Source organism: Malurus melanocephalus, unplaced genomic scaffold (genome assembly GCF_030028575.1).
Source record: "Malurus melanocephalus ecotype Western Australia unplaced genomic scaffold, MMel_1.1 scaffold_42, whole genome shotgun sequence".
Taxonomy (NCBI): domain Eukaryota; kingdom Metazoa; phylum Chordata; class Aves; order Passeriformes; family Maluridae; genus Malurus; species Malurus melanocephalus.
The window spans coordinates 290,510-314,400 of NW_026623274.1; the positions used below are offsets into that span (position 1 = coordinate 290,510).

At 39.7% G+C, this 23,891-nt stretch overlaps 1 protein-coding gene across 2 annotated transcripts in view; it reads right to left on the bottom strand.

Moving 5' to 3' along the window:
• Positions 1 to 250: 250 nt before the first annotated feature.
• RALB (RAS like proto-oncogene B) overlaps positions 251 to 23,891 on the bottom strand; it is a 45,760-nt gene continuing 22,119 nt past the window's right edge. For both annotated transcript variants that reach the window (XM_057364753.1, XM_057364752.1), the window contains exons 2-5: positions 9,503 to 9,659; positions 8,174 to 8,382; positions 5,250 to 5,427; positions 251 to 3,118 (exon numbers count right to left, since the gene is read on the bottom strand). In XM_057364753.1, the coding sequence (XP_057220736.1) occupies positions 2,999 to 3,118; positions 5,250 to 5,427; positions 8,174 to 8,382; positions 9,503 to 9,616 (621 nt within the window). In that variant the 5' untranslated portion in view covers positions 9,617 to 9,659 and the 3' untranslated portion in view covers positions 251 to 2,998. The remainder of the gene's footprint in view (positions 3,119 to 5,249; positions 5,428 to 8,173; positions 8,383 to 9,502; positions 9,660 to 23,891) is intronic.

Consider the following 23,891-nt stretch of genomic DNA (forward strand, 5'->3'; position numbering starts at 1 on the left):
CTTATTTGATGTACCTGATCTGCAGTTACTCAAAGCTCCATTTACTCTGCTGACAGGATGCTGTGCCATTTCATATTCACTCCACTCAACCCACCTGATGCTGATGTCCATTGATGTCCAGTGAAGCACACCTGGAAGCCATTCAAGGACCCCCAAACCATATTGCCCCTATTTAGAAGGGCATACATTCAGGCATTTCTACCATGAGGTGGAGACAACAGGATTCCAGTCCAGGGGACAAGTTTTATTGCCTTCCTGGTACCAGTCAGAATGCTGGTTGCTCACTGTTCCAACATAGGCAAGGTAGCTGCTTTGTTTATTGTGTTTTCAGCTGTAACTGGCAAGTTAAACTGAGTTTTTCACAAGTACAGAAAAGGAATACTGAAAAGCTGCTGCATTTAGTCTCCAGGCCTGGTCTTTCTGGAGCAGGTGACAAGCACAGAACACTGAAGAGATGCAACATCAAGCCATGAAGCAGCAAGCACCTTCTCCCAAGTAAGTTCACCTCAGTGGCATAGCTTTATCAGTTGGAAAAAACAAAACCTGAGTGAAAACAGTACGTGGACTGTAAGAACGCCAGTGGGAGACTCGCTGTTCTGAGAAGAAATTCATCTGTCCTATCAAATACTGTCAGGTACTCTAAGAGCAGAGATCAAAGGTCAAGGCATCTTGAGCCATTACAGCTGAGCTGCTCTTTGTGAGCTTTGCTGAATTCATTATTCATACAGAAAGGACAGTTTATTCAGTTTTGTTAGACACATTTTACAGCCCGCCTCAGAGGGGCTTGACCTAGATAAGCTTGTAATGTGAACTCAACTGCTGTTTATCCTTTAGGTTAATTAAGGACTTAAAGGTTAAGTCTCAACTAAAACCAAACCTAAGTGAGCTGTCTTCCTCCAGAAGGAGACATGAATTTGATATATGCACAATATACATGCAGAAATGGACTTCCATCCACACAAGTTCAAGAGGAAACTTTGTTGGAAGTATTACAGCTCCCAGTGTCCTATTTGGTGCTCAGGCTTTAAACACAGGTGACACAGCTCAWGTGACAAGTTCTGTAAGCCAGCAGGCTTCCAGCTTCTGCTTYAAAACAGTATTGGTATTACAAAGCCAACATCACCATTAATTATACTGTAAACAGAGAAGCATTTCCAGAACTAGTTAACCATTCTTTCTGCCCAGAACAGTAACAAAGAAGGAATTTAATTTGACAAGAATGAAGATTACAGCACCTTTTATTTAGTACAGTTTCCCCAATCCAATGAGTTGCCTGACAAGATGAACTAGTTATGGAAGACAATGGTTCGTGGTAAGTCCCTGTGAAACCTCAGGCCAACAGAGGATCTGATATAGATCACATCTTTTTTCAATGTTCAGAGATGGAATGCACAAAAGCAGTCTAGTACATGTTAAAAAATATTTTTCAACCTCAAATTACAACACTAAGTACTGAACAGTATTCACTACTCCTTCATCTCAGGAAGAAACACTATTTGTTAATTTAGTGCTGCAGTGAGCTTTCATTGAACAACCACTTAGATTACTTTCACCAAGCAAGTGTGTTTTAAGCATCCAGTTACAAGCAAGATACAGTCACTCTTCAAGTTTCTCTACTCCTTCAAGGCAGAAGATAGCCATAATTCATTGACAGACTCCACAACCAGGGAAGAGTTCTTTTCCACAGTGACAGAAGTGACTTTTGGCAACTGCACTTAATTTAAACTGCATCAGAAAGTTCATTTCAGTCAGCTGACAACAGAACCTGCTAAGCACTGACTTTTCCACTTCTGGACTGTTTTTGTTGAACACTACATGACCACCATTGCATAACTGACAGCAAAACTCACCACGTGCTAGGTTGCTGTGCATCAGAAACAGTACATATTAAATTAACAGTGAGTAATAGATGGGGCAACTGCTTAACTTCATTTGCTTTTTGACACCATACAGCTCACTAGCCAAGTAATCATTGAGAGGTAGCATATATGCCTCACCTATTCCAAGTCATGATTGTGTGATGGGACCCACCCTTATTCAACATTTTCATCTTCAACAAGACAAGAGACAGATGCAGATGTTCTCACTTTCCAACATTATCATCACAAGTGTTCCAATATAAACATAACTGATTAAATCAACACCTATTTCCACTCCAGTACAAGAGAAGGGAAAGATGATAGATGTAGAGTGTAACTGAGTGGAGACAATACATGGAAGAAACCTAGGACAGCATTTCAGGGAGATGGTGATAATACTATTCCTTTTGAAGAAAGGTTTACAGTCATTTTCTCACCCCATACCACTAATTTAAGGATGAGAAGACAGACCCCAGAAGGGAATGCATCTAGCCTGTATTTAAATATCAGTTTTTGCATTGCCTAAATGAGTCTGAATTGAGTCCATAGGCTTGATTCATGAATGCTGTATTGACTAAACAGAAGAAAGTTGTTTTGAGTTGGCTCTCAACTGTCAGTTGCTATTTCTTACATGGAGTGTGGGGAGGAAGTCAGCAGATTTCAAGTGTAAGAAATACCAGTGACAACTAAGAGAAGATGGAGACTCAAACCCTTTACCAGGTGTCATCTAGCCTTTCTGAAGTTTGCACCATCAAGGAGGGCAGCAACAGCGGGAARAAGTGTTTGAACCTGAACAGCTGTGCTTGTTAAGGCCAGTAGAGGTTCAAGAGAAACACAGAGAAACATTAGAAGGAAGTTAATACAAAAGTACATTGTGTAACCAAGCAGAAGGATTGTAGTTCTGAAACTGTTTCTAGTTTGGAAAGTTGGAAGATGAAGCCTATTTCAGTTTAAGTAGGCAAAGGTTTTGTTGGATATTGAAAATGGTTGCAAAGTTCTGTTTTCACATTTTGAAGGTGTGATATGCAAAGCAAAAGATAAAGGAGTCAATACAGACTTCCTTTCATGAATCCAGCCCTATATCCTTAGTGGTATTTTATCCATGCCACCTGTAGATAGATATTTACAGTTCCAAAGCATCACAGTAAGCAACATCTTTCTTTAAAGCTTTTCTTGTTCTTGCCGCTTTTCTTGCCATTCTTGTCTTTGTTTTCTGACATTTTCTTTGCTCTTATTTCTCTCATTAAATCAAAGAATACCTAGGAGGGAAAAATAAGGAAAAATTAAACAGGATCAACCGTTGAAAAGCAGATAAAAAACTCCCGTATTCGGCAGCAAATAAAGATGTAGAACTACATTCTACTCCACACAGCAGAAGTAAGTCTAGACAAAGATCCCAGTGACAAACACAACATCAGAATCATGTAGTGCACCAAGCAGGGGCAAAAAGCTGCACAATCTTACCTGGCTATCAAACAAATTCAACACCCGTGTGTTAAGAGCTTTTTGTTGAATACCATTCTTGCACAAAAGCAGCATTCAGAGCTCATGAGGACATTTGTCTGTGCCTAGCAAACATTCCCACTGCTGTTAACTATGGCAAGCATTTAATCCAGTCCTTTCCATGTAGTTACAGGTGCACTCTGCTTGGTAGTATTCTGCCTGGTCTATAATTACAAAGGTGCAGCATTCAAGTGACAAGGCACAAAAAATTCTCAAGACTAYGTTATAAGAAAGATTCAGAGAAAGTCATGCTTTCTTTCATGTTTCTCTGTTGTTCTGTCCAAAATTTTCGTCAATTTCTGTATTCCTGATGCCTAGGTACATATCACTTAAGATACAAGACCTGTTTTGCTGTACAGTTGTTATTTTTCTTTTTATTTTAACTTTTTTTTTATATAATTGTTAAAATAAATTTTAGCAATTTATTTGTTGTTACAGAACAAGAGCTTAGCATCACTCTGTAGAACTAGAGTGTGGTTTTTTTTCCAAGTGGGGAACTCTCAAGCCTTTGATACTTGGAAATAAGCCCATGCTTCTGATCAAAAATAGATTAGTTTATCATTCAAAACCCTAAAGTACTTTTTTTATTCAGCCACAGTATTAATAAACAATCACCACAAAGATTAATAACTTATCTTACAATACACCAAACAGTGCTTACATAGAGGATAACCAGTATGCCACAYGAGCTAGCCAGTGAAGACCTGTAACAGCAAATCTAGACCACCATGCTGGTACACTACAAACACACAGCTCCATTGCTGTTAAACCCAACTGACCAGAAAACTAGTCTAAATATAAAACAGGCTAGCCATTCATTAGTAATATGAGATGCTTTTAAGCAAAAGCAAGTCTAAATATTAATGTTTCATTACATCACCCATTATGCAATGATGGTGACTTCCCAGTAGCATTCTGCTACTCATAATGGTTCTTTACCAAACTCAAATTATGCCATGTCCTTTAAACCATGTCCTTTAAATTATGCCATGTCCTTTTAATGAGAGAAGGAGTTCCTGTCAGTAACTTGTGAACCAACAACATTTCCAGTAGGGAACTAATACAGAAGAACAGGAAGCTGTCTAGAAGAACTTAAGAGTACAGCTAGCTGCAAATGTTCTTTATCCGAAGAGATACAAATCTCTTTGTATCTCTTACAATTTGTAATATTTAAACAAATGCCTATCAGCAAAACACATTTGGAGTCCTTAGGGTGCTCAACAGTAATTTCAGATCATCTTCTGTGAGCTGAAGAAGTAAAAAAGGCACTCTTCCTTCAAGAAGTCCTCACTACCCACAAAATAAAGGGGATGATTGAAACTGATTTGTCCTYTATACCAGACAAATACTCCATAGTCATAATTCATTTCTCCTCTGGAATATCACACCACCACTGGTTAACACAAGAAACCAGCAGCAAAATAATGAGAGAATAACTGTTGTGTACCACCAAGGACAAATCAAAACAGGACAGGGACACAGCAAAAACAGTTCTCAAAACTCAAAGTAGTCTTGGCAGAAAATAAGAATAAAATCTTTAAGATTAACCACACTACATGTAGCTTTAYGGGAAGGAAGGTGGAACAATTTCTAAGTGTCTGTGTAAGTAGGACAYACTCTACAAACAAAATAACATACTTCAGGGTATCCTTAGAACCGTTTATCCATATTATTATTGAAAACTATTGCTTCAGTTAAAACAAGACAATAGCATTAACTTGTTCCTAAGCTAGCTATGTGCTTAAGCGTACACATTCAAACAAGTTATTTATTTTTTTTTATAAACTAGGCTTTCAAAAGCCAAATCATGGACTTGCTTTTGTCCCAACAAGAGTAGCTACTAAACAAGTGGCAATGATCTAATGGAGCAGATGTCATTTGTCTTACCTTATCTACATTCGCTCTAGTTTTGGCAGAGGTTTCTACGTACTGCACCCCCCATTCTTCTGCCTTACTTCGAGCCTCTTCTACAGGCACTTGTCTGCGCTCCTCCAGGTCAGATTTATTTCCCACTACCAGTAAAGGGATTTTATCCTCTTCAGCCTTCACACGCAGGATCTGCTCCCTAAGGCATTAGGTATTCAAAATAAAAAACATCTGTGTGAGTAGTAGCAACAAAACTCCTACACTTACAAGGAGTGGATCAAGTAGTCGGCACATTACCAGTGTTTACAGCAGGGTATTTCCCAACAGTTGGACTCACACTTTAAATTATTCCAAGTTAACATACTAATGCTACGGGCTTTACACTACAGAGAGCCTCACACTTCCAGAAGGATGGTTTTACCATTTAGTTAGTGAGTAATCAGGCTCTAGGAAAGAAGAACTGTATGGCAGAAGAGCAACCAGCAGCAGGAGTTCACATTTGAATGMGGAAAAGAGTACAAGTGCCATGTTTGCCAAGTTCCACTTTGGCATTCAGTCACCGTCTTCAATTCACAGTCTGCATCACATCTCAATATAGGTCTGGACAATATCAAGCCTTTGCCAAGGCAGTAGGTTGGGAACAGCCCACATAGCTGGCAGAGGTCATTCCTAATGGCTACCTAAACTTTACCCAAAGGAGACAGTTACTACACAATGCTGAACTAAAATGCTAGCAATCTTCTTCCTTCAAAGAYTCCAGGACGATATTTTAACTGTCAGCATGAACCTGTCATGCTAAGAGGACCTACCAGCATCCAGGTAAGGAGATGGAGGGATGTTGCATACCAGTCTCACTTGGTGCCATTACTGGGGTAAAACACAAAGACTGACACATGCTGCCATCCATCTAAGATGCTGGAAGAACTCCACCAACTACAAACTATTTTTAGATTGCTTCATTTTGTTAAGAAGAGCTAAACGAGGCACGAGCACAATGCTACACCCTCTCATCTCACTCAGTTACCACACTGCTTCAGATGCCTGCATTTTCCATCCACAAAATAACAATGCATGGAGAATACATGAGACTTTAAAATAGCATTAACACTGAAGCAGACAATCTGCTATTGCATTTGACTGCACCTTCACACATTTTCAGATTACAGAGGCACTGAAAGCAAACACTGAATGCATAGCATCAGCAGGAGAGCTAGGGTTTAAAGACAAGCCCACAGTTCATTCAATATTCAACTTTTTCACAGTTTTAGAATTCTGGAACTTTACAGATCAACAATACCAACTTGCAGTTTGGCCTGGGATGCTGGTGACTCATACTACCCATTCCCCTCCTTCCTGGGCCAAGGAGCTGGCTCTTGCATGTCAGCCTAACTAAATATTCCATTTAACTAATTTCACTATTTGTTTACTTCTGAACCATTGAAAAGTAGGAAATTCTGCATCACAAGGCTCTTAGGCCCTTCTTGCACATCTTCAGGGCTAGCATTGATTTTTCATTGTTCTGCTATGCTGGAATCTTGAACCAACACAGTTAACCTAGTTACAGAAGTCTGACAAAGAAAACAAACTGCCAAGATAAACACTCCTACTCTTTTTCATTCAAAGCCTTAAGCCTTGGGTATAGCATTCTATTTCACTTAGGCACATAAGCCAAAACCAAGTGCTTTCACTAGTCTGGTTTTCTTTGTGCTCTTTGAGTGCTACGTGACCTTTTCCTCCATCTTACATCAGGAAGAGCCTTAGTACTCAATTTTGCAGTCCTACAACTGCTGAACTGTTGACTCCTTTCAGAGCTCCAGTTGAGAAAACTGAGTGCTGCTTKTGTGCCCCATGACTGTCAGCCTTCTGAAGCACAGCAAAATCAAATATTATGTGATGAAGGAACTGTATTTTTACACCTCTTAAAAGATCCTGTGGTCTTCTACTACTGTTGAAACAGTATGATATTTTAAGAACCTGGACCAAAGTCCTGAAGTGCAGAGGGAATTTGGCTTGGCTTTAAGAAAAACCTAGAAACAGGCATCTATCTTAGCGGCAGCACTTGCATTACCACTTAGCATCTCTTGACCTTGTACCACTGAAGGAAAGSGAATATGAGGCAGACTGATAAAGAGCTGTTATTCTGACAAGCATAAGAAACTCTGAACAATTTTCCTATGCTTTGGGACATTTGCCTAGAATAGCTGTATAACTTGAAAGAAATCTCCAGTTTACCTTCTACTGAGGCAACAGCTATTATCAAAAGAGAGTTAGAACACTAGCCCTGAACAATGTGGCTACATGAATTCTAAAACCAGAATAGTGGTTTAAATGCTTTTTTATTTACTCCCCACACTACACAAGTAGTTTCTGTGGTCAGTCTGGTGCCAATTTTTACACCAGAACTGCTAAGCCCAAGAAGAAAAATGGAAGTGCTTACTACTACTCTGTGTCTTTCTAGGAATACGTCTGCCTACAATAGCAGTGCTTGGCTGCCAACCCATGTTTGGCACCAATCCATACCTGAAAGTGAAGGCTAATCCTTCCTTTCCTTAGAGCACCTGCTTCTAGCAGTAAGCAATACTGTGAAACCTGGCCAAAAGACAGACTTAATTCCAGAAGTACTGTTCTAAGATAATTAAACTTCACATCCATGAAGACTGAAAATTGGCTGGAATGTGCCTGTTTTAAGAGTCCAAGAACCTGTTACTTGCCTGAGGTTGCTGCTGGCATAATGTACTCATAAGTCACAAGCATGAAGACAACTAAAGCCAGAGGCTGAATACTGTGTTTTAGGTTACCAGTTACTGACAGCAAAATGGTCAGGTGTTACTTTTATTGATCAMATGGTAACAGACAAAAGATAAAGAGCTGCAGCTTTTAAGCAGAGTTGTCAGAGAAACATAGGAAGCAGATATTTTCCCCTGTCTAGGASAGAAGCTACTCACCGAAACTCTGCTGTTGCTGTGAAGGATTCATGCTCTGTTATTGAAAAGACRAGAAGAAACCCTTCCCCACTGCGGAAATAGTTATCTCTGATAGCTGCATAATCCTCCTGTCCYGCTGTGTCCAGAATATCTATCTGAACTTCTTCACCATCCAGAACTACTTTCTTTCTGTAGCTGTCAGCCTTGGTAGGTTCATAGTCTTCTACAAACTGACAAGAAAGGGATTAGTGTTTAGAATTACTGTCAAACAGTCTCCGYATTTGTCCATATCACTTCTTTCACTTCAGTGACATTTAAATTCCCCAAAACCTTCTCAGAATTCAGTCAGCTATTAAATTCCACCACTTTTTTTTAGGTTTACTATTAAAAGCAAATTATTTAAGCACTTAATACATCAAAGARCCAGTTTGCCTAGCCAAGAGAAGCTTGCTACACAAAACACTTCAGCAACTTCAGTACAATTTAAGAACAGAGTTGCAGCGTAAGTTAGCAGCAATCTGCTGGCATTATCTAGGTCTCCCACTTTAAGAAAATGCATTTGAATATACTTCAGTTACAGGTATCYGAACTTTTAAGAGGTGTAGATGAGAGCATCCAGCTGCTGAACATGAAAGCTTGCTCCRTAATTATACAGCCACATACTTTAGTCCATTCAGTATTGCTCAGACCCACTGAGCATATAGYCACTGCCTGTGTAGTTCTGTGCTGACAAAACACTTCCAGCATGGGAGTAGAGATGCTAAGAGCATCTCAGCCTCAGAACACAACAATTAAGCACAGTTAAGCTGGCTGGCTTTTCTTAATGACTACATAATCTGTTCAGATACTTACACCACTACAGTATATATAGGTATATAGTATTTATCTCTAGGGTGTAAGTACCTAACTTTTGAATTACAGGATCATGTATTTCTCCACATCCTAGTCTGGACTGCCTAATCTAGCTTCCTGTATACCAGCATGGAAGAATTCTGGCTATGAGCATGCCTACTTCATCACCTGGCTCAGAATGAGCTAAAATGTTTCCTTCTGACTTCACTGCCTTAACTGACCAAAATTACAAAATTAAAGTTCAACTCCAACTAGTAACAGCTTCTGTACACAAGCACTCGCACATTATGCATGAKTTTTGAAGACTGTTCTTTCACAAATGAGTATCAATTTTGTCACCTTTAGCCAGRTAAGTTCCCAGAGGACATGTCTCCCAGCTTCCTACATTCTACTCCTGCYATTTATGTCATCACATTTAGTTCCACTGTCCCACAGAAAAAAAAACTTAGCAAACTGTATGAATTTGTGCTTTGGAGAAGCTGAACCAAAGTTACTTACCTCATCATACATAAACTGAAGTGTRAGTGCAGATTTGCCCACACCTCCACTGCCAACCATAATCACTTTATGGAGGGCCAAGGAACTCTGGTTCTTGCTCTTGCTGGCAGCCATCGTCCTGCTTGCTGCAGACAAAGTGCCAGGCAACCAATTAGATCTGCAGACAGAAGAAACACAGTCAGCCATCCACGATATTGGCAGCATCAGGGTTGCATGCAGGTAAAGTGCTGAAAGACCAGATTAAAACCCTGGCCCACAAGCCTGAAGACTGGGCCACTCCAATGCACTGGAACACAAACCACACCTAAATTATGAGTAGGACAAGGCATTAAAACAAATACCTTCTATTTGTGACAAAACTATGATTAATAGAAGTGCCAAAGGCTTCTAACAAGCTACTCTTATTTRTAAACCAAGCCTACAAAACTGTCTATAGCAGTTTCCAAAGAAAAATACATTCTTTCTCAAGCAACATGAAATTAAGTGGTTTTTATTGTTCATATTATAAGGCTTCACACCTTTCTAAAATATTTCTTTAATGTTGATACAGCTATACTTTAGATCTGCTTATAGGTAGAAATCTAGCTTTTGATCTTCTCCCTATGTAGGCTTAGAAAACAGCAGAGATACACAGTAAATTGGCAGAAACAAGTTGCAAAAGCTTCTAGCAGAAAGTCTTATGACATAGCATTAGCATTTTTTTTTCACTCTTCCTGCTTTTTGATGCTGTAAATCTAATTTGCTTAGAAAAAAAATCCTGCTTTACTGCAAAAAAATCTCAGTTCCTATTCTTCTCCTGATGTTGTTAAGCCATAAAGGAGTAAGCTTCAATAAACAAGCCCTAGCTAACAAGCCTCTGTTTGTGTGTTATGCAAGCCCAGTAATTAAATGCTGGAGGCTTCTTAAAAATAATACTCTTCTTTTTTTTTTTTGGGCTTTTTCAAGAGTTGCTGGACACAGTAGTTCTACCAGAAGCATGAACAGCAGCTGCCACACTGATTAACACAGAGCAGCATCTCTAAGGACAGCACATTGAAGATAAAATAAGTGAAACAAAGACATGCCAGCAGTCAGCATTCCCACACAGAAAAAGCCCCAAATATGAGTATTYCAGACACATAAAGTATATATGGGAGATACAGGAGGGCAACTATTGTGTTCTCAGAGCACCACAAAGGACCCCAGCTGCTCATATCCTGGCAGWGAGTTGTAAGGAGAAGAGCAGAGCAGTCAGAAAACACTGCTGTAGGAAGCGGCTGTATCAGCCAAAATTACTCCAGAAAAACACTGGAACTACTACATCATCAAGCTCTACTACACTGAAACACAAGGCCAACAGTAAAAGTTACTGAGTAGTATATTGGAAAAAGCTTCAGGACAACCAGCTGCCCTAAACAAAATTAACTAGAGACTAAGGGATCATCAGCCTACAAACAGACCATAGAATTATTTAGCCTGGAAAGGGACCTTTGGATGCTGTCCAGTCCAAACCTCTCCCTGAACCCAGTTTGCTCCATGCATCCATGTGTTTTGAGACTGACAATTCCATTACCAGCCTGGACAAGGGCCCTTGGAGTACACTGATGATGACTATATTTTTCCCCTTGTCATGACCTGATGTTCTGAAAAGCAACAAATCAAACTAAGTTCTCATTGACTAGTGCATACAAGAACAAACATGCCAACAATCAAGAAGTGCCCTCAGGACAGCATTTTCAAACATCTGAGCAGCAGTATTTTTCCATGCAGAGTTTTTTTACTCACACCTGTTTGCTACACACTTTTAGTACAGCAATGCAAATTAATCATCTTTAAGTGTTCATTCTGGGATAAACACTGGTAAGTGAAGACAGATATTTTCCTCTGGTAATCTTCTCTATTATGTTATACATCAGCTCCCTCATCCAGGACACTCCTTAGTACAGAAATAGGGTGTGACAACTCCTACTTCTCCACAGGCTCTCCCTGTACAGCACAAACACACAGTTGTTGGGGGCAGTGAGTTCAGCAATTGCCACACAAATTCTAAACCAGAAGAGAATTGTAARATTGGTTTTTAACTCTTAATTACCAGAGACCAAAGAGAGAAAGAGGACTGAGCTCCCTGCCAAGGGAATGTGAAGAAATTGGCAGCATCTGAACTCCCAAAGTTGTTGCTTTCACTATTATCCACATGGTCTACAGATAGTAAACTGGAATTCAGCTTGCTTGAACATAAACACCCAAGGAACAAAAGCTACAGATAGGCCACACAATGAGATAGTTCAGGGACTTTTAAGTGCCCCAGAAATAAAACAGCTTGTTCTTAAGTTGTAGAGAATGCTGTTTTGTCCTAGTTCAAGAGTAGTCTGTTTTTCACAGTAGTAGATAAGCTGCTTTCTGGAGAAGCCAAGYAACCCTCAGCTACTTTTCAGTATTACTATGACTGGTTTCAACCTGTGAGTATCCTTTTATCAGGCATCCTAACATTGTTGTAACCGCTGTGTCACRTAACACAAAGCTCTCAAGTTACACACTTTTTTGGTATCACAAATTTAGGAATATGTAATAGGCAGCAGCACTARTCCACTGTGCTATGGAACAGCAATAAAGACAATTTACTAATTAGCCGAGAGAAAAGATTTCTTTGTCCTGTCAATACAAATACCACATCTTTACATGGTCATGGTAAATGAATTGCTGTTTTTTAGGCAAAATACTGATAAACTTGATTTAGTAGAACTCATCATAGAGGTAAGTGGAGAGAATATTTAAAGTCTTCATTCTCTATTCCACCCCAACAATGGCCTGTAGAAATTGCAATGTCAGCCATACCATACTAATCAATTCATAATCAAAATATAATACTAAATAAAACCCACCCAACAGCATAAAAATTTAGAGCTCAATTGCATCTAAAGYTCTTCATGGCCAAGGCACTTGATCTTCGCTGCAGAGCTGTTCCAAGTGCCACTTGAATGTTTCAGAGGATGAGGGCTACACAGACCCTGTGAATGCAGGAGTATGCTCACAACACTTCCCAATAGCCCCTGTGCTGTGTGCACTCAGTGAGGTCCCAGAAGCTTCACACAAAGCATCTCTTCTTTGGTGGCACCAGAGGGAGCATGGCCCCCTCCAGCCCAGAAGAGCCAGGCAGTGCAGTGCAGAGACAAGGACAGAGGACAAGGCAAGACTGAATCAGGGTGACATATGATTAACACAGTATCAGTGYAGAAGTAGCAGTGCTTACAGAAAAACAGGCTAACAACACATCATTGGTTCAGAAAGGGGCATGGTGAGATTATAATAGGAATACTCTAATAAAACAAGAGAAGGCATTGGAGCCAACTGTTTGTTTACTTTTATCTCCACCTCTGCAGCCTAAAAAACAGTTTACACAACATGGTTCAAAAGCTCACACCTAACAGTTCCTTGAGGTTAAAGAATGTAATAAAAAATTTTAAAAATTTTAAACACAAGTACACATATGGAAGCTCTCTCCTCTGTTATCTCTGAATAGGCAAGGATTAATTTTCTTCCTATTGTGTACATTAAGCATTCTTAAGGCAGCCAAGACATTGACATTAACTTACCTGCTCACAGAAAAACATGCCTTGGGAAAGCCAACCACTTCTCAAAAAAGTAGCAGTGTCTAGAAGAACCTGTGACAACTGTAGTTCCTTTAAAACATTACTCAATTCCCTTCAGTTTAAGAGACGTAGATTTAAGGCAAAGAGTACATCTGCTGAAGAACTTACTCTGAGTATCACCACACCTAATGCTGTGGGGTAAAATGCCTCCTCTATTGCTCTTTACTTGTTGTTTGCGTAGAGTTTACTTTTCAGCAAGATTAACATTCCTCTGACAGGACAAGAAGTAATCCACTGGGCCGTCAGTCAATCTCTTTAATTTCCATCTGTCATTTTACCCTCAGGTTTAATGACACCATGTCAAGCTTCATATGCTAAGTGTCATAAGCTGTGAAAAACAAAAAACAAACAAAAAGCACACCCCAAGCCTTCCGAAAGGGGAGGCAGGTAGGAGARATGGTTTCTTCTGGTTACCATTCATCCTGCTTTGAAATAAACTTCTAGACAGACCCCATTCAGAATAAACATTTTCTGTCGGTCTTTCATCTTTTAGAAATTAGAAGTAATCACCTGCTCCACCTGTTTTAAAAGATAAGGATTAAGYCATTGGCTTGATATCTCTGCACTTAATCTATACAGGTAACACACAGCCCTATGCACAACAGGAGCTTTGTGATGCTAGTGAAAGATGCTCTTCAGATAAAGAAAGGAAGGTTACAACCAGCCACAGGCTCCCCACATGAAGCACAGAATCTACAACTCAAACCATGGGAGTTACTAATCASCTGTTTTGATTTACTGAAGATCTCTACTTGGCCATGAGACTAATCAAACCACGCCACCTACAATGTAAGATACCTAACCCTAAACTCACCAACTATTACAGCCTTCCCTTGTCCTGTCTGTTTAGTTACAACTTCTGCAGGTTAACTAAGGCCCCCTGCATAATGTGTCATTCGTGGCTGGTCCCTTGAAATTGAGCACTTCAAGGCAATTGTTTATAAACATCTTAGCAAACTGCTTTTTCTCCACCCTCTCCTCAACCTAAACAGTTAAACTACTCAGAACACAGTTTACAAACAGGACTGGTTTACCTAGCAACAAGATTCAAAGACTATGACTGAATAATTACATGTATTTCAAACCAGACCACACTTTCACATACCTTTTTACTTCACATGCATTAAGACACCACAGCTGCACAGCACTTAAAGGAAAAAGCGCTTGTCACTTCACAAGAAAGGAATTTATTATGCTACAGTTCATGTAAGTACATAAGAAAAAAACCCAAGAAGCTTCACTAAGTCTACCTGTTTTCCAATAAATATTCTGCTGCTGTAATAAAAGAATCTGAGACCCTCCAAAGGCTTTAATTGGAATTGCTTCTAGTTCTTCCATTCAGTTTGAGATTTAAAACTGAAATAAAGCTCTAAGCTCAAAATTGCTGAGATCAGCCCTTGTTCTCTTGCAGCTGATATCTTTGGACATTTCTTTTCATTGCTATCCTGCCACTGAAAGCAGCCATTCTTTGGATTTTAAAACAGGATTCTAAAAACCCTTAGCCCAACAGCTTGACAGAGGAGCTTTGTTAAACCCTTCAGATACCTACTTTTAAAGGAAAATCTGGGTATTCAACCTATTATAAAGACTTAAATATGATGTCATCAAAAGCAAGCACAGAAAAAAACAAGGCTTTGCAACAGTATTTTAGTGATCCTCATTTATCAGAATATGAATTAGAGGCTTTGAAGTGTTTGGTTCTGTGATATGCCCACAAGAATGTAGTCACAGAAATTCCCTGGATCACAAAACTAATTAACAATCTCACTGAGCTATGAACTGTAAGAGCTCCTCAGCCGTTCTGAGGTTACCCAGAAAATATTTAAGTACTGAAATTCCATTAGCTTTTGATGGACTGTAAATGCCCCAACTGGTAATTCAACTGAAAAAAACCATTTGAGATTAAGTGGCATATTTAATGCCAGTGAAAATTTTAGGATATGCAGGCTGAAAAATTACAAATGCTACTCTATCTTCTTTTGCTGTGCTAATATATTACCTCTTGGCATATATCCAGTTAATGGCTTCCAAGCTAAACAGAGATCATTATGTGTTTAGTAAAAATTTCTGCTTGGGATATCCTCATATCCTTCCCCACATACTGGAGGATTGTTTCTACCTTCTCAGTTGTGGTTATAGATTTTTCTGGGCCATGTTTAATTGGATCAAGGATTTCATTCAGCATGAGATGTCTTGCAGAGCACACTGGGGCAGCAGTTTCACAGTCCCCATTTATATCACCCAACGCTGCCATCACCATCCCCTGTCCCTCAGTCCCCTCTGCCTTGCCCCTGGCTGTTCCAGCCCATCTCCTCCTGCAGCAGAGCCATTCCATCTGCAACACCAAGAGCACACCTCAGTGCTGATGTGAAGGGAGAAAAACAGTTTCTACAACTAAGGCCAAAGAAAGTAGAACTATAGCAGCCAAGCAGTTCCTCATATTGCTGCAGAAACAGGGCAGTTTCCTGATCCTGTTCACAATTCACTCAGACAAGGGGCTGGTGCAGCCACCACCCTGCTGCAGTGTCCGGGTTGAGCACTGGAGTGAAACTCAAGCCTCAGATTCGCTTTTGGTAGTCAGGTAGGCATTTTCTCTCCCTAGAATCTACTAGTAAACTTGGAAGTTGAAAAGACAAGGGGTCTGGACAGGAAACTTAAAATGGACTTTGAAAACTTAATACTTTAGTATCAGGATGAAAAGCAGAGACTTAAGGCAAAGAACTACTTTTCTCTGYATGCATGAAAGGATCTAACCTCTTTGTATAGGTTAGGTCCTTGTTCCGAGTGGCAATGGTCATATCCTAAATGTTACAGGAAAAAAACCCCACAGAATAAATACATTAACTTGATAAACTAAATGTAACAATTCACAATGGAACTGGAAGTTACCATTTTCAATCAATTATTATTAGTTACTAATCCTGCCTAGACTCCCCCAGACTTGTGTGTACACTTTGTGACATTGGCTGTCACAACTATGCTCTGGCAGGAGCTACATACTGCTAACTAACAGTCACGTGAAGCAAGATTGGGACTAGGAAATTCACTGTGGTACAGCAGCTAAAGGTTAAACTAGAACCTGAAGCCAGATTGTTATTATTCTCCATCTCYAACAAGGCTAGGGAAAGGATAAGCACAGATTGAGGAACCATTTGAATCCAGAATTGTACTTCACCAAATTAATCAGACTAGAGTATTAGCTTCCATAATAAGAAAGACTGCAGTCTGAGATGAACCTGTACTGCAGGCKAGCCCCTAAGACTTGCTCATCTGGAAAATATCAAAGGCAGTATAAAACCAGTATTTTTATATAGTTGTGATCAGGAGTCCCCTCTGCATGCAGGAACCCAGAAATCATACCAAAATTGTCTAACAGTATCAATAGCATCAGACATCCAGCCACTGGATACCAGCCAATTAGGTAAACTGTTTAAGGTAATTTAGGTAAATTGATTAAGAATCCCTACTAATGACCCTGGTCTCCATACTGCTATCTTACTTTCCACTATTTCACACATTTGCATGCAAAGCTACCTGAAGTTCTTCATTTAGACTAAAGAAGTTTAATAATATCAAGTGATTTTTAAAAGAATGGCCTTAGTACAGAGAACTTTTTGGCAACTGCAATTGCACAGAACGGGAAGAATAAGAGACTTATAGGTGCATTGTTCCTTTAACTGATCATTGTCCGTGCAACCTACAAAGTCTAGCACACTGCTCTTTCCAAGAGCAACATTATAGCTAGACTTGGATGATTCCATCTTTTAAGGCTCTGCTCAGATCTGGACACCACAATAGTGATCCATTTTAAGTACAAAATCCCAGTATACAYTGTCATTCCTCATCACCCCCTCCATCCTTGCCAAGCACAGACCAACTCTTCTTATAAGTTTTCAGGGATGCATCATTGCAGCTTGGAAAGTAAATCTGACAGCATTTTACCTACATTTACTTGCTAGACGAAATTCTTAAATATATGCCCTCTCACATCATTCAGTACAGGACCATTCTAGATTACTCATTACAAACAGACAGACATTACCTTACACATTAGCAGTAATCTCAAGCCAATAACCATGCAAAAAATAATCCTAATATCTAAGGAAAACTGGAACTAAATCCTGTCCAAGTCTGTAGCAAAGTTGCAACCTTCAAAGATTTAGTCCTGTCCTTCAGTCAGGACAGGATCAGTCTGGTCAGTTGAGCATCAGAAGTGCAACACTTTAAAGCACTTTTAAAACTGAGCTCAGATCTCATGCTAAAGTGAAATATAAGCAAATATATATCCCTGTTCCTAAGGAACTTAAATATCTGAATTTGTTTGTTTAGGGGTTTTTTTTTGGATTTTTTTTTGTTGGTTAGTTTTTGATGGTTATTTTTAGAATTCCATCAGAGTGAAAGAAAAATAGCCAAGTAACTTATTTTTGAGCAGTAGTTAAGAGAAGAAGAAAAAATACTTCATTCAAACAGTGCTTTCAAGGCACTAGAGCACAYCCTCCCCCTCCCCCCAATCACATATATCTGTATTTAAGTAAAAAAGGTTGCAATGTCATGCTATAAAGCTTATGCTCTTAACAGCYAGGTATCAATGCTAGCAAGAGACTGTCATTGCATGTGGGCAGTACAGTTATTATAATTGCCTCACTGTTCCACAGATAGCATGCAAGCATCATAGTTACGCAGAGTTTTATGGGGAAAAAAAGCAAGAAACCACCCTCCACATTRTTTTCCATATTACTCAGTGCAGAGCAACTAGCTGATTGTATGTAGCACCAGGTATAATATGTTCTTTATTTCAGCAAGTTAGTGTTACCTGAAGAAAAAAACATAAGACAGTAGCGCATTACAGCTAAAACCACTTCTTCTGTAGGGAGATATCTRGCTAGACCTCTCCATGGACTTTCAGGAAGCCTCCAAGTCTAATATTAACATCCGAAGGCACATTACAGACTGACTTTAGAGGAAAAGGATCTACCACATTGCTYTTACCCTGCAAGGTCTTGTTAGAAAACCTGACAGAAATCTTCTACAAGCACAAACATTGAGTTAATACCATTAATCAGTATTAATATGCTTAGAGTTTGTCACTGTGGTGATAACAGTCTTGTTGCCTAATTACTTAGGGCAAATTATGACACCACTGTCTACACTAGTCCATTAGGCTCATACCAGAAAAATGACACTTGGGCAACAGACTTGTTCAACAGCCTCACTCCCATTGACTTGCAACGTGTAWTTCAGCTATACTTCCTTTGAAAGCTCATCCATGCAGAAACATGTTCATCTTTGATACACAGCATACACTCAGTCCACCAAACTACTAAGAGACAGTGACATGCTTCTAATAGTTAATCTCATACCAATTTTTAACTGGATCTCCAGGAGCCTAACAAGTACAACAGGGAATTCAAACATCTCAGATCACACAATCAGGATCCTGTGGGGCAGGCTAAAGCTCAACCAAAATATTACTTCACTACCAGGTTACAACAGTATGTGTCAATTACTTCAGTGAAAAACCTGCAACTATATAATCTACAGGAAAGTTGCCACTAACACTGATTTAGCAAATTCCAACGAATTCCATTCAAGCATAACTGTGCTACAAAGTTGCAGCAGCTCTCACTAACGTTACCCAGTCCTGGGCTGTCAGACTCAGCCCACTGGTCTCACAAACACAGCACCAGACACTGCAGATAGGCCACAAGCTGCTACCGCYGCTCCCCCAGAGGATGTATCTCACTAGATCATGCTTCCCTGGTAACTGGATGCCTAGGATAAATCAGAAGTCCAAACATTATTTAATTTGGCTTAGTTAATACCAGCAAGAAGCAACTGTCTCTGACCATACATTCCTTCCTCCCAACTTAATGTCTCATGCTCGCATCTCCATTTGGGGAAATGTAAACCACTGTAAAGACCATATTTAATGCAGAAAAGCAAGTAATAAACCCCTATCTTGAGTTTACTCTTAACCATGGAATCCAACCTCCCATGGGGAATCATCTTCCTACAGCCTATGAAAAGTACTTACACTATTTTAAGCACTTCACAGAGGGGTTCACAGATGTGTGCTGCAAGTCACTAAGCGACCTCAATCAGGCAACACCACACAAGTGCCAGGCAATGAGCCTTTCTCTCCATCTTTCAGTCAATGCATTTACATCACACAAAGCAACAACAGTGACATTCAGTACCCATAATTCAGCTGCTGTGTTAAGTTACCTTTAAACAGATTTCTTTACTCCAGTCCCCCAGTCAGGTAGAGTGAACACCATACCAAGGTATTCTGCACATTCAGGATGCTGCCTTTCTACTGAACTAGGAGCAGATGTTTTCAGTAACAGACAATCATCCACACTTCTGTATTCATATACTTTATATCAAAGCCAAAAGCAGTATTTCTGTCATCAAATGGGAACTGGATTATTACACCAGTATAGGGGTAATATGCAATTTCAATATTCCTGTGGCTAAGAAGACTAAAAAGCTATGGAGAGCCTTACTTATGGGAGAAGTGCTATCCTTGTCTCCCTCATGGAGAATGCTCTGCCTACTACTATAAAAGCATTTACAGCCAAATGTGTGCTCTCCAACACAGCCTCCAGAGTGCTTAGAATGCAGAGTGGCACAATATAACATGCTTGGTAACTCTGGGTTTGGGTGGCAGACTATTAACTCAGAACCACAGAGAATTAGCACATATTTAGTTCAGGACACTTCCCTTTATGACCTAGCAAATGACAGGCCACATCAACGTACAGAACCAGTGCAGAATATAAAGTACATTTATTCTTGTGTGCTCCTGGAGACATTCTATATCTCCACAGAACACTTTACAAGAAAAAAAAAACTATTATTCTGATACACAGGCACCTCATCTCCCAGCTCTTGTGCCTTTCCTGGGCAATTAGCACAATAGGGTGCTTCGTAACACTACTGCATGCAACTCAGGGAACAAGCGGGAGACACTGGGGATCTGTGTGTAGCGGCAGGGGTTACAAGCTCACTGGGATAGCTCTCATGGTTASAGAGTTGTCTGGATGGCTAGAGGCTCTTTAGGACTGGCAAGGCAGGACAGYTGTCTTTCCCATGAGAAAAGCTGGAGCGCACAAAGCCCTGCCTAGAGATGACAATGAGCCAGTTTATGGGTCAGCAGTAGCACAGTCAGCAGGAGGACTCGACTAGACAGTCCCCGCAAGTGTCTTCCAGCCTCAGCAACTCTAAGTMAAATCTGTGCCCCAGCAACACAGTTGCTAAAAGTCTTACCTGTGGGAAGTGGAAGGCCCATTTTTCAACTTGCACAAGTAGTACAGCAGAGCTAGAAAACTTTAAGCCAATCCATCATGACTAACACTTAATTAGAAACCTTATCTAATACTTATTTACAAGAGTATAACAGGGTTSATATTGTGCTATGGTCCTACATGGTTATATTATTATACTAGATGATATTAGAAGACAGTTGTGGATACTTCAGGAAAGGAGTTGGACAAGTGTACTGCTTGATCACTGTTTTACAAGATAAATGAAGATAAAGATGCACAGAATCACCAGCAATCAGCCTGTCAAATGTTTTTTTTTAATTAGTTTCCTTTCATTAAAACTTCAGAACAGATTCAACCAATAGAGACTACTTTGAATTTAGTCTGCCTCATAAGACAAACTTAAAAGTAAAATCCCAATGCCTGCAGAATTGTTTAAAAAATTAAATTGATTCCTAAACTGACTTTTGAAACATGATAAAGTGGACTGAGAGGTAGGAATGCGTGCTTGAAGCTGCTGCTGTCTTTTGAAAGACCATTTCCCTAAATTTTTTGGCTAGTCTATTTTATGACATGGTAGATAAAAGCAGAGAGCTGCCATAAAAGTCAGTCAGTGAGACTTCTTGGTAAGTACACTAATGAGAATTCCTTACCTATTCAAAATGAGATCTCACAGTAATCCAAGGAACAGTACCATAATGGAGAGATGTTTCTTACTGCTGCAACATTTTAGTGAAAAGGCTGTATCAAAGATCATGACATACTTTACAATTAACTCATAATCAGGGAGCAGCTTCCCCAGTTAGCAAAACCACCTCTTTTCTGARAAGCTGAGGCAACTGGCATGCATCCTGATCTAAAACTACTACACTTGTTAAATGTCTGCTTTAGAGAGTGCCCGAGACAACATCCTGTGGAGCAGGGTAGCACTAACCTTATGAAACACCTACTTTAAAAAAGAAGCCACTTTAGTTTATGTTCTGCAGCATGAAGTCCAGAGTTCAGGTAGCTCCTACAAATAATCTTTCAAAGTGCTTTGTCATGTTAAGCATAACCCTGTAATGCAGTACTCCATTACAGTCTTGTCTATAAAAGTGGGATTCTTTTCTCTGTTAGACCTGTGATTCAAACCACCAGCTTAAAAAAAAATATATCATCAAGACTAAGTCTAAATTGGAAACATTGTTTAATATGCCCATCAACCATGCGCAAAATAGGGGCGAAGCCTAAGTCCTCAGTACTCTTCTGAAGAATAATCTTTCACTACAGGTAAAAATATATGCAGAAAAAGCTAGAAACCAGAGAAATCACAGCATCTGCTTAACTCAGCATGTTCTCAGCTTTACAGTTCTATGCTTTGACTTCAGATTAGTTTTGACACATTCCAAATTTAAGAAGAACATATTAAAACCTTCAGTTTCACTACATTATTAGTGGCCTGAAACATTTCACACTAATCACTTCAACTGACAGCAATACTAATTCACAAAGTAACAGCTGACAGGATTAAGACTTTAACAAGTGCTTATAATCCTAGAACTGATTTTTCAGTCTTTGACTTGTGATCCAGCAAAGATTCCTAGTCAGGACTGCATTTCCATTAAGTCTCATATTTTGTGTAATCAACCATTATTCCTCTGTCAACARCTCCAGCAGAGAAGGCTATGGGCTCAAGGCTCCACAGAAAACAGCTGAAGTTCCAAGCAAGCACCTTGTTACCATAAAGATTCAAGTAGCTACTTACACATCAGCCTAAGTAACATTCTCACATTACATGACTCCATAACTTTCATTTTGACAGGTCTTGAAAAACACATTTGYACATCTCAAGCACAAGAGACAAAACAGATCCTCTAATATTACTATTAAAGCAGTATTTGGAAGTACATGAAGAGATAAATCATGAGTTATACAGCCTTAAATGACAACTTGATATTTCTGGGGCAGGCATGGAGGAAAGTTGGTTAGCCCTGTTTAACGGGCTAAAAGAGCTACCAATAAAATGATTGCTCCTTAGGAGGTATTAACAAGGACTTTTTAAATATACGTACTTTAGCCACTTATCAACAGGAAAGCATCAACTATATCATACAACAAAAGCCACAAAACTGACTRTTACCACTGGGAGAGTGAAACAACCAAGAATGCTTGCTGACCTTGGTGCTCCATGCAATAGCARGCAGCAAGCAATGGAACCTCATCACCGCTGCTTGACAGTGGTGCAGAACAGTTAGCAGAAACATGGGGCTGGAAGGTGAAGAGAGAAAACCTAAAGAACTGCAGGTTTTTATCAGCGAGATAAACTTCCAACTCAAGACAGARTGASTTGCTATCAAACCTGGCTGATAATTAGAATCAGCACCTTTCCTAAGTCAGTCATGCAAARTTACTTGAAGACAGGCGCTCAGGGAGTGAAAAGCAGAAGCACCTACATTTATCTACTTTTGTGGCCTCCCCAGCCACTGCCTTTCACTCAAAGCCACAGAGACCACCGTTCCATCCTGAGCTGCTTGCTACAGCAACTCACACAAGACACCTACTGACCACTCTGTTTGTCTTGACACCACTGTGCACTGGCACTCCCATGAGTGCTTAGTGCCTGCACAGCTGTCAGGACAAACAGGCTCCTTCAGTACCCCTGCTAAGAGARGCTATTAATTCATATGAACTCGTTGTGCAATAGAAAGCAATTCATTTAATCAGTCACATGGAGCTTGAATCTAATCAGTAAGAAATGACTGAGTTAACATGTAATTATCCACTGCATAGAAAGTGAATAGGTTTACAGGACAAGAACAAACTATGAACCAGATTCCCAAATCATCATTCTAGTGCTTGTTCTGCTGTTTCACACGAAAACTTCCGCTCTGTTCACAGGACAGTTTTGTTCCATGTGGAGCTTGGACCCCAATACCTCCCAGAGAAGGACATAATGTTATGCAGMATTTGGTCAAATAACAGTAGATGCTCAATCAATTAAGCAGCTGAAAAAACTTAGAGCTCAAATGAGGCATTAGATCACAGAAACTATAAATCATCCAGGATTTCAATGCACACATCCAAGTTGTCCAGGCAGTGTCCTATCATTACTGACTTGATTTGATGAAAATGCCTCAATTGCTCTTCTACCCAGATTTCCAGTACCACTGCACTGACAATTAGAGACAAGTTTGAGAGTTTTAAAGGATGGCCAAGAAAGGATATTGTCTGGTCAAATTAAGCTTTCAGTTACGAGGTTTTGTAAAGCATTTCAGCTAAATCTTTAGACTAGAAATACCTCTGCAGCATATACATAACACCAGCAAAAATAGGTCAGCTTCACTTTCTCCCAGGAATGCAAAACAGAATCAAGTTAGTTTACTCCAAAAGAAGTGGAAATAAACAATTTACAGCTAGAAGCCTAACACAGGAAAGTTGTTTACAGGCGTAGTCTGAAGGCTATTCTGTTCCTAAATCAAGTATTTCGTAGAGGAAAAAAATGCAAAATATTGCACC